Source organism: Phalacrocorax carbo, chromosome 11 (genome assembly GCF_963921805.1).
Source record: "Phalacrocorax carbo chromosome 11, bPhaCar2.1, whole genome shotgun sequence".
Taxonomy (NCBI): Eukaryota; Metazoa; Chordata; class Aves; order Suliformes; family Phalacrocoracidae; genus Phalacrocorax; species Phalacrocorax carbo.
The window spans coordinates 3653112-3665537 of NC_087523.1; the positions used below are offsets into that span (position 1 = coordinate 3653112).

Below are 12426 nucleotides of genomic sequence, written 5' to 3' on the forward strand. Positions count from 1 at the left end.
AAATTGATTTTATCCTTTCAACAGTTGAGATTATGGATTTTAAGTGACCTACTCTCTTATTGTGTGAAAACAGTAGTTTAATACTTCTGACTTGTCATTAACCTGTACATTATTAGCAAATTCTTCTTGAAATTAAGCTGTTGCAATTCACATTGCTGATGTAAAGAGATTTGGAGGGGAGAGAGAAGGCCCTAAAAACAATGAGAACCAGAGCAAAAGGAGCCATGCAACCTCCTGAGTACAGCAAGTAGAATTGATATTAGCTACATAAAAAGAATCGTTAGAGAATTTGGAAGTGTATGGAAAGTACAAAATAAAATATAAAAGATAAAACCCCTAAAAATTCCCCAAGTCCTCTTCAGAGTATTTCAGTGAAATGGTACAAAGCACATGCTCCCTCACATTTCCACACAGGAGCTGTCAGTGCCTGGACGTTTCTGAATCAGCAAGTCTAACATGGAGATTCTTTTTTTTTTTTTCCAGGGGTCAATTTTCCCATCGATGCAAGGAGGATTTACACATGCAAGTCTCATTAGCATTAATAGGAGTTACCTACATAAATCCCTCTGCAATGATAGGAGAAAAGACCCCATAGTCTGCAACGATCTGAGTTCTAATGATTACCTGTCAAATGGCCCTAAGCATCATCATCACCAGAAAAAGCAGACGTAGCAGCTTCATGGCTGAGAATACTTCCAAAGGAACAGTACCTACCTAATTGCAGTCATACAGATAAGGCAATACAACAGCAGAGGGGAAAATGGCATAAAATTGACTGAATATTAAGGGTTAATCCAATTAACCACGTTAAAAAGAAAGTACTCATTAAAAAAGGAATTCAAACATATCAAAGCACTCCTTTGGAAAGAAAAAAAAGGTGTGAATATTGTATGAGCTCCAAGGTGCTTGAAGGATAATACAGCTACTTGTTTAAAAATTCAATTAACCTTATCTTTCTTTAACTTGATTTATTAATAATCCTACAGATAAATTGCCAGTTTTTAAAAAGTCATGTTATCTTTTGAATACATCCTGTATGACAAGCCTTAAAAACTACTTCAAATAAGCCTAACCCTCACTTTGTATGCTTAAATCATTTAAAGCAAGAACAAAAAGCAGTTCAGTGCATGACTTCTGTAAAATACAAAGATCAACACTCTTATCTACTGCTATTGCAAGTGAGCTATTGGGTACTCAAGTACCATAGGAAAAACATTTTATGTTTCCATTCACCATACCCACGAGACATGAAAACAGTTTTTAAGCAATCAATGTAGTGTAAAGTCATAGCCTACAACTTTCAGATTATTCCCTCTTATCTAAAATCAAATTTGCAGTATTTCCAAACTTTGCTTTACATGGACACGAAGCACTAAGATGGTACTTTATATAAACTTGCTAACTGATACAAACACAGTCACCCACATAAACTTCCATCTTATTACAAATGTCGACATGATGAAAGTAGACAACAGAATTATCAGGAAATCTCAGCTCAGCTAACAAATGAACTGCTTTTCTTGTGTAATTGAAAGAAAACACACTAAAATGCACTTGCAAGCAAACCTTTAATTTTCATCAAATTATTTCCTTGTAAACACAGAAGATGAAAAATTCAACTATGATCCCTATTATTGAAAGAGAAACAGGAACTAGGTCCTCCACTTAGTTCTTTTACAGAGCTGTAGATGTTAAATACAATTAATACACTCATGCTTTCCAATACAAGTAAAAATTACAGCTAAATGAAGAGGCAGCCTGCTTATTACTATATATAAATAACTGCTCCATCACAAGCATCCAAAGATAACCATTGTTTAACACTGGAAACATTTCAACCACATATTTTTGAGGACTTTGGGATTATACACACAATGGTACCTATCCAATAAACAGGGAATGTAAACACTAACAAACCAGTTTGTGAAATGCAAATTGGACAATGTATTATGGTGCAAGACAAAGCGAAGTTAACTGTTCCAGTTGTGCTGTATAAAAATAAATAAATAAACCTTTATGGCATAACACCATTTTAAAGGCAGGCCCGTGCACTGCGGAACTGTACAAAACCCTGGATATGTCAAGTTCAGGCAGTGCTGAATACTCACTATTCAATGGCATTTTTTTATTTATGTACACTATTTAAGCACTGCTAGAACTATATCTAAGTTAATGTAGAATTTTAAACCCTGACTCATCAAAATTCACTGATCACTGTATTTAGATATACTACTGATCTACTGGGTGTACATTTTAAGGTCAATCTTTAAGTAAATGCTAAATATTTTTCATCATCTGAATATCTAATTTCAAGCATTGTTCAGAAGAAGTGCAAGGTTATCACGGTCATTTACAACAGCTTTCTCATTTTGTAATTTTTCATACAAACTAGGCTTATAAATACTTCAATAAATTTTATTATATAAACGCTTTATGATTTATCATTACAAAACGCGTAATTTACAGCTATCGCACTATTTTTAATCCTATTAACCGGGATCAATATAAACCTTTGGAATTACCAGTTGAACCTTCTCCCCACCATAAAAAAAACATCAATTAATGATCATCTAAACTTCTCAGACACCATACTTCAAAAAATTAACTACTGGCTTATTAAATGCCCAAACACTGCAACAAATCCAGGGAAACTAACAACAGGTACGCTCCATTAATGATTTTAAGTTTTGCTGGGAAACTAGCATTAAGTTTAAATTGTGCTGTTTTCCTGACTGCAGTAAATCAAGTCACTAGTGAAAATTTGTGATCTATTATATCTTATTAAAAAAAAAAAATTGAATGTAGTAGAGTTTCATGTGAGGAACACCTATTGGATTATATTTATTTCTAAATGACAGCATCAGTTTCAAAGCCATACAAGAAATTTTCATTATACACATTAAACACGACATCTGTTATACATTCTAAAGCCACTCCAGAACTGTGAATATTGATGCCTTTAAGTTCCAGCCATAAACCCACTTTGAAGGACAGTCTGTGAAGCTCACCTTCAACTGTATAATTAGCACAGATCCAATGGTTTTTAGTGGAACTGTGATGCGTTGTATCAGAAGATCATCCTCTAACTGGTAAGCAAGCTTGCACTTTTCTTTTGATTGGTTTCGACTTGTTGCCTGTTTAAACGATGGAGGATTCCTTCCAAGATGTAAAACAAAACCAAATTCTCTCAACAAATCATGAATCCTATTTTAGCATTTTAACTTCAAATGCTTTGTTCTATGTTTTTTATTTAGCTACAAATACCCCTGGATCTGGTGAAGCTATGACTATTTAGAAATGTCTCAGCTATCAATGAAACTATCTGACAAAGAAAGATTATTCAAGCTAAGGACAATAAGGCAATCGCAAATAATACACCTATGATTTTTTAAACCTCTTTTTCTTACCCTTCCTCCCTTACATTTTAGTTTGGGTCAACCTCCTCTTCTACTAAAAGAACACAGATAATTCATTCTTCATTATCTTCTTTCTTAACAGCAATACTACCTCCATTACTGCTTTCCTCAGCTGAGGGTTCAGGTTTTGTATCTGGTGAATTGCTGAATCCAGACTCTTCTGGCACAATCTCATCTTCATCATAGATAATATCTTCTGGATTCGGTGGTGGTGGGCAAAATTCCTCTGTAGGAAACATTTCTTGGAAAATAGTCTCAGCCTATTCAGAAAAATAAAGCATAAAATAAACTTCACCATGAAATGTAATACCTTGCAGCAATATTTTACAGATATTTAAGATTACTCTCTGTTCTTTCAAATCAATAGCGATTTAAAACTTTGACAGTATTGTACACACATGGGAAATACATTCCTTCTTGCAGTCCTCAAAAAAGAAAAAGCAATCTATCCTTTTACATCGTTCTACTATAAAAGTCAGAGCATAGGGCTTTTTAAAAAGTGCTGGTCATTCTACATTGTATTGAGACCCACTAAGATGATTTTTTGCAAGCAAAATTATCTTTTCCTCTATCAAAATATCCCTAGCTTCAGTCAAACGTGAAGTGTGGGAAAGATCATGCCTCTTTCCAGAGACAATAATCCACTTCACATAACAAGCAAACCCAGGAAACTGTTCATATGTACAGCTTACATCACATCTATACGCGTTTCCTTCTTAAATTTAAGAATTACAAAAATAATTTCCATTTCTGTTTTTCTGAACAGCTCTAAACAGCTCGGCTGAGACCTATTCTCATCCAATGGAATATTATAATTGAAAATATATGCATATTTGTAGACATTTATAATATATTCAGAAAACATGTCTATCATTTCAATGTATTATCTGCGTACAACTACGTGCAAAATTGTGCCTTTCTGAAGAGAAAGTTGTATAAGCAACTTTCATTTAGATAAAGACAGTTACTCTTTAACATATAGCTCAGGGATTTAATTCACAATGCCACTTACTCCTCATGCCATTGAGGTTTAGAAATTAAGTACATACAAAAGGTCAAGGTTTTTGACCACTGCAATGAAAGATGTTAAAAAGAAACGTGTTCTAGGTAACATCAGGGTAGTTGTTACTACAACATGCAGAATACAACTACACAACCTGGGAGAAAAAGAACCAAAACAATACCATCTTAGAATTCTTGAGAACCAGACACTTTATAAAAACAAAGGAGGCCAAAAATCCTTTAAAAAACCAGAAGAACGCAAGTAACTTTGTTAACTACTGTTAAACAGTTTTACATGTTCTTGTGCAAATAACCTATCTCTAAGCTTATAAAGCTAAAGACACTCAGGAATTTATTTACTGAATCAACATGCACTTCACATTTCTATAAAGGTTTTTTTTTCCTGAAGTCCTTAAGCTTCTAAGGCAAACGGAGACAACTGATGCAGATCACAGTTATGTTTTGGGCTTCTAAAAAGGCAAAAGGAATATTGCCTCTCAATTTTGTCTATTCAGTAAACTATGCCCTAAAGACGACCTGTGATGAGAGCTCCCACATAGGCAAGAATGCATTTAATCTTTATATTCACCAGACACTGCACTGAAAAAGCTGACAGTAGGGTCAGTTAATGCCAACTGCAAAGGCTGATTACATGATGCGGATTCCTGGACAAGCGGGAATTGTTTTCAGATTAATACATCATTGAGCATGTACCAAACAGCTTTCTGTGATAAACTTCACTGCCCACCTGCTATGGATTTGTATCACCAGCACGTGGCTGTAGGACTCCATTATTAACTGCTTAAATGACCCTGTCTACTCTCAGTTCAATTTAATTTTTCATTCTGCTTCCTAAATTTCACTCTTCCATACCCATTTAAAACTGTTTACATCTATTTACATTAGTATCACAGACCGGTAAGGGCTGGAAGGGACCTCTGGAGATCATCTTGTCCAACCCCCTGCTTGAGCAGGTACACCTAGAGCAGGGGGCACAGGACCATGTCTAGGCGGGGTTTGAATATGAAAGAATATACAAAAAAATTGTATTCTCTACTTCAACCCCATGGTTTTGTAATTTGAAAACCTTGCCTAGTACTCCTAGGGGGCAAAGGAGTACAAATATCCTACAAAAAGTTTACAAAACTAAATTTTTGAAAGTAAGAGAAAGAATTTTTATTTCAAGTCTGCACTTGTCCTTAAAACTCCAAAAATATACTTAAATTATATTTAATAGAATATTGAAGAAAGGTGTCATATTTTACACTAAATATATGACAAACTAGAGCAGACAAACATTTCCTATGCAGTTCTCAACAATTATTCAGTCTCCAGCTAGTCAGCAAATATCCACTTCAAAAATGGTCAAAGGATTATAAGGCTCAACATGGAAAGAAATCCTCAGTATGTTATGTAGGACATGATGACATTGATTATAATTGAACAATTTAATGGTATAGAGTGCTTTCAGGTCTACCAGTTTTTTAAGCTAACCTTATCCAGCTGAAATCATGCTGAATAACCAATAATAATTTAGCAGCTCCTTCATTATAACACATTGATACTTATTGTAACTGATTTAGTAAATAGTTCCTTCAATATTTAGTAAAGTGTACCAGCTTTCAAGTGCGTAGGTTGGAATTAAGCGTTAAGACATAAGCATGTAAATCACTTGCATACTCTAATTTAATAACTGTTTGAAGTTAAATAAAACTATGTTTTGTTCCTGTTTTACTGTATCCCAGCTACACACCTTGATGGCATGCAGGCAAGCTGTATTGGCTTTCACAGCAACTGTTACAGAGAACGCCACCAAACTAACAGTAGTTTGAAATACAACACACTTGAATAACTCTGAAATCCTTCCAGATATAGACAAAAAAAGTAAACAAGTTATAGACAAATACTGGCATGACAATTTTAATGCTTCCTCTTACGAACATGAAGATGCCCCGTACATCTGAAATACTTGAGGGAACACACTAAAGAACGTGATAATTCACGTCAGGTGGTAGCAGTGAAAACACAGAAAACTGGAAGCCAGATGCTTTACACGGCCCATGCATATAGAATTTGAAGGAATCATAAATGGCACTTCACATTTTATTTAGCCTCAGGGCAAGTAAATGCAGACATCAAAATGAATTCAGTATTATACTTGGAATAAATTAAAATAAAACAAGAATGACGTCATTTGTATACTGAGCTGTAGATGGATAATCGTCTGTAAAAGCTGCAGCATCTTGCCTTCTAATACAATCAAACAGCACAACATATAGAAGTTAGTAATACTAATGGTAATGAAAACTAAATCATGGGAAGTATCATTAAAACAGTAAACACAACTGATTAGAGACATTAGATTCAGCTTTCCAAGCCATCTCCAAGACTAATACGCACAGTGGTTATTTGTGTGTTCTTTTTTAAAGTGTGCTGATCCTTTTTTTTTTTTTTTTTGTAATATATTTTGTTAGGAGACTTCCATCCCATTGTTAGGAAGATGGAAGTGATTTGGGGGCAGAAGGCACACCAACTTACATATATTTCCCTCCTCCACTTGTCCAGAAGGTACCTGCATGCTACATAGGAAGGGTGTATTCTAACTGTGAGTCCTGCTTTATCTTCAGCCTGTTCTTCACTTCGTTCTGACATATGCTCCTCACTTTCATTTACCCTTTCGACTTTTAATTATGGCCATGTTTACACTGAAATATTTTTCACTCTAGTGACCAGTAGTTTCAAAATTTAAAATAGGTTCCAAAAAATGTAGCTTCTACCTACTCTTCTGAAAGGCAGTGTTTTAGGCTCTTGGTTGTTTCTCCTCTGAGATCTGCTTGCTTAACATCTATCTCACTGATGGTCACCACATTTAACACAAAGGCTACCTACAGCACCTAGAATATTTAAACACAACTTGATCTATTATACCATTACTCATTGGTAAGAAAAAGAGCTCTTATGGTAGTAAGACAAAGCTGAATGCCACAAAAGGTGGCTAGCAGAATTAGAAATAGGCTGGTTTAAGTGTACTTAAGCATCTTTTAACTTGCACTGTTTTAAACAACAGTTAAAAAAATGCCATTTAGAAAAGAACTCATTTACAATTTTAAACTGCTACCATAATAATTGTCTTGCATTATTTTTTGTCTTTACAGTTCTTTACTCTCTTGGGAGGCAAATGGTTGCCTTGTGAAGCACAATGAAGGGTACTATTAACCCTTAATAGTACCATTCTGATGCTACAATTGAGGCTGTGTCAGCCTTTCCACTTCAAAATTCTTATTTTTAAGAGGTTTATGACTTAGTCATAAAAAATCATGCAACTGGTTAGAAGACAGCATGCACATTCTCTGAAGATGGCTATTAAAATAAACAGATCTAAAAATTACTAGCACCAGATAATCCTACAAAGATGTAGAAGTGTTCTCACATTAGCTCTAAAAGCACCCTGACACCACAGGGACTGCATTTGTCTAAAAACTTACACGTTCCTTATCAAGGTGGATCTCTGAATGGAAGAGCAAAGGAGACGCATTCCTGTAGTTGTCTTTCGTTGATCAAGCTGTAACCTACATAATCGCATGGTGTTCTTGTCTCCTGCACAGTAGTAGTGCACAAGGCACAAGGAGAGGTATGATATGAAGTTCTTCGTGAATTTCTATGTACCTACCCTTGAAGATCTGGTGTCCCTGTGTATTCTGCCTATTGCTGACACAGAAGGTGACTATTTCACGATCTCTCCATCTACCTAGTTTTCTTTAGGGAGCTTTCAGTCTTCATCTCCAAATTCAAAGCACTAGTAGTTTGTCTTAAATTGAGTACTGGTATGGTGTTACTACTAATAGGCAAGTTGCAAGTGGTTCTCGGTTCAGGATTGTACTTGGCAGGAACTAGATATGTAGGCACCCAAATACTGAGAACTGAAAATCAGAACACAGTGTGATTTGGTGCCAAATACTATCTCAGGTCACAGATAGAACGACATTGCCCTCAATTCCTTCAGAGACACAATTACACCATGATTTTTTAATATGATGACATTAAGGCAAAGAGAAGGTAAACTGAGACAGATAGCTTAATGTATGAGATTAATAATAATGCTGGGGTGTTTTCCCAATAGGTTTTAGGTTTGTGACTGTGTCCTGCAGGTATTCAACTACCTTGATGATCGTTCCAGCTTGAACTATAGATAGGCTTTCCTGACCTTTGATTTGTACTGCTTCTCTACTACTATACCTCCTCCTTAACCTTACAAGCGAAAGACTATATATTTTGGGGACTTATCATCTATTTTTCTGAATTATTTGACAGTTTTTCCTTTCCACAGTATTAAAGCAAGTAACTATTCTGCCAAGATCATCATCTTCAGGTACTGCTGCCTTCTAGGTTCCCTCTACCTGTTCAGATTAACTATCTGCTACTCCTAATGCGAAAAGGTCAGTTGATATAGTAACAAGTTTCCTCTGTTCTCAATCCCACTGACATTCACTTTGCTCATTAAGTAAGATTTTTTTTTAATATATGTTTAGCTGTGAGGTTTTATAGCTCTATTAATACTAATTCCCTAGCATAAAGCAGATTAACCCAGAACAAAAGTCAACTGTATTGGACTTCCTTAGGTCTTTAAAATTAAATTTCTGCAACCAAAATAATTGATCTGTCCAACCTGTTTGACAGCACAGTCATTTCCTAAAGCAGAGTCTGGTCCAGAACAGACATAAACATTTGAAGGTAAGCCATCATATGAATTTTTGTCAACTCCTGAAGAATCTCTCATGTTGAAGTAGACTGCCCAGAGGACTCTAGGTTTTTCCAGTTCTTCATTGTCAGTTTCTGAAAAGAAAAAAAGGTGTTTCCAGTAATCAATGTTCCTGTGTAATAAGGGCAAGATGGAATCCAGCATACTAGAAGTCAGTTTATTAACATTGAATTACTGTGATAAAGTTGGTTTTTTTCCTTTAAAAAGCCAATTAACTTTACTTTCCATTCTTGTCTGAGGCAGTCTTTCATCATACTTTACTTTTCCTTTACAACCATAGGTATGTAAACTCTACCTATTCAGTATGCACTAACCCACACAAGAACCAATTATCACCTAAAAACATACAACCAAGAAGCTTCGTCTAAATATAATGCCTTTCCACTTCACGTTATCTAGTTTACTCTGGATAAACTCCATGAGCATATGACGGTCTGAACAAGTCCTCCATGGGCTGTGCCAACTTTGCACATATGCAAAGATATTTTTGATGCATACTTCAATCCCCGCGCCCGCCCCCCCCCTTAATATTTTGTCTGTGTATGGGAACTCTTCTCATAACAGACCTCTGTGTGCTTTAAGATCGAGCATCCTCATGCCAGTCTAAGGAGAGTAACTAATCCTCATGGTTTAAATAAAATAAATTTTAAAGAAAAATTCACAAAGAATACCTCCCCCCAAAAGCAACTGCAGGTAAAGCATTACCAAAACCCAGAACTACTCTATTTGAGGTGTGTGTTACGCGGTGTGTAGAATCTCTAAACTGTCAAAATACTGCTAAATGAAAATAAATGATTAATTTATACTAATCTACGTTTACTGAGGATTTGTACTGTGCTACAATACTCATTATGAATACAAAATGATCATAAACTACATCTTGTGTGTTCATTATCTGTACCTTCTTGCAGTTAACTTTGCACATTCATATAACCCCTCTGCACACAAGCAGAAAAACCTCTGGGAAGATGAAGGTCACTTTTTAACAGTGCAGAATGCAATGGAGGAATACACAACATAGATTCTTAGCTTAATAGATACTATTTGTTTGGTGTATTTGCTGTCCCCTTTTTGGTATTTTACCTCCTCTAAAATAAATGAAGCTTGTAAAAGACCTTGTGAGATTTACTTCTTTCCGAGAAAGAAATTTCTAGATAACAACGGCATTCAAAACAGTATTTTAAAGCAGTTGAATTAGAAAAAAAGAGATAAATCTATGCTATTCCTTCAGTATCTTTTTATAACTGTCAAATATTTTTAAAAAAATAGGTGCTAACCATACTGATCAGTTTGAAATCTAAATTAAATTCATCAGCCTGTGAAAGTCTGAGCCTTAATACAGGGCAAGATGCTCTTTAATATATTTAAAAGTTCACATTGCTCATAAAAGTTACTTCTTCCTCATTTAGGCAGGAAAATGAATGGAGTCCTCTTCTCCAGGTGACTTTGCCTCTTTGACCTGCCATGGCCCAGTGCTCACTTTATCTGGTGATTCATTTTCAATAACTCCAACAGTATTTGTTCTGACATTTTAATTAAAATACGACCACTACCTCATCCTGATGATAAAAAGGCCTATGTGTCAGTGAAAACTAGCTTTTCAGTGCCTCAGTGCACCTGAGGACCCCTATGATCACAGAATTTCTACAGAAGAATTTCAGTCAGGTTCTAAACAATATATCATTTCAAAACTGGATCACTTTTGACATTAAGATTAATGCTACCCCCCCCAAATGATTAGAAGACACTGAACTGCAGGCTAATCTTTTCTTCACCAATTGAGCCTTCAAAACACATGGTACTGCCTTGAAAATTTAAGGCACATGTTAAATATTAAAAGTTGGAAATCAGTGGGCTTTAAATTGACAAATATCAACATAAAAAGTGTTTGTTGCTCTCCAGTCTAATAAAGTTTTCTATTTACAAACCCTAGTTGCATTCTGTACATTTGTTTTGTAAAGGCTCTTGTACTACAAGCCTAGTAAAAAATCTACATCTTTGGGACATCAAAGATGCCTTTTCTGTAGGCAAAAAAAAAAAAAAAAGAAAGAAAATGCTTATTATTTAATACTTTATTTCCTAATAAAAGCACTTTGTTGTCCAGTAAAAACAGTAAGATATTTCTTTTTCATTGGTGTGGGGGGGAATGTAAAAATGGAAAAGAACACAGAAAAACAAAATTGTGGAAAGCTGAACTCAACCCTTCATGAAACACTGCTCTTGGTTACAGAGCACTGAGAGGAAAAAGACAGATTGCGCACATAAAAGACTGCATTTATTTTATTAATGGGAGAAAATTCTACCTGAATTCATGTTATGCCTTATTAATAAAGCATACGCGCAAATATTATAAGCAAACCGATTATCAATATTATAAAATAATTCCACACTTCCTAACTTGTGTATATACGAACATGCACGCTTCCACTGACAGCTAACTATTGTTTTCTCATAGAACGACTATGATATACTGTATTTAAGTATAAGCACACTATATTTAAAAATGCTTTCCCAGGGTCAGAACACCACAGCATCTTCTGTGTGCACAGTACCTATTCTGTGAGCATCTACCAAAAATATGATTAAATTCAAGATCTTGGGATTAAATATCAAAGACTTCTGTGGTACTAGCTCAAAGTATCTCACGGACAGTTTCTTTCTAGGCAACAACTGCTTTGTCAACAGCTACTTTCCTCTGGGACTGTGAAACTGTCCATCTTGAAGTCAAAGTTAATCAAAGTAGCCGGCAACGTTCCCTTGCATTTAGGGCCAAATAGTTCATTATTGGAAATTACTGGAAATCTATCTTCCTGAAAACACTGCGGTGTGTAACAACTTTATGCTTCCACTGCTTAAAGCAGAATCCAGAGAATTTTAACTAAAAACAGCAAACAAGGCAGCACCTGAAGAAGACAACAGGAGGATGAATAACAGTCTTAGAATAAGAGAAGGCAAAAGAAAATAAAGAAGTTTATAACACTGAGCACAACTGGCAGCTGAAGGAGAAAGAGAGATCACCAACTTTTGGGGTTTTGATAAGTATTGTTAGGGATACCCAAGTGAAAGAAATCACTAAAAACAGGACAGTGTGAAAAAACAGATTCAGAAATACTTAATTCCACTACTCCACCTTTGAAAGACATGCTGAGAAGCAAATGTGTTTCCATGAAAAAGAAAGCATATAGAATTTTAAAAGTCCTAGACACTTATAGCCATGGTCCTTGTATACTGAAGTTAAACCACAGCTGA

The 12426-nt window shown here is 35.3% G+C and overlaps 1 protein-coding gene across 1 annotated transcript in view; it reads right to left on the bottom strand.

Moving 5' to 3' along the window:
- Window positions 1-1549: 1549 nt before the first annotated feature.
- CHM (CHM Rab escort protein) overlaps window positions 1550-12426 on the bottom strand; it is a 72401-nt gene continuing 61524 nt past the window's right edge. The window contains exons 14-15 of the mRNA XM_064462883.1: window positions 9085-9251; window positions 1550-3676 (exon numbers count right to left, since the gene is read on the bottom strand). Coding sequence (XP_064318953.1) covers window positions 3470-3676; window positions 9085-9251 — 374 coding nt within the window. The 3' untranslated portion in view covers window positions 1550-3469. The remainder of the gene's footprint in view (window positions 3677-9084; window positions 9252-12426) is intronic.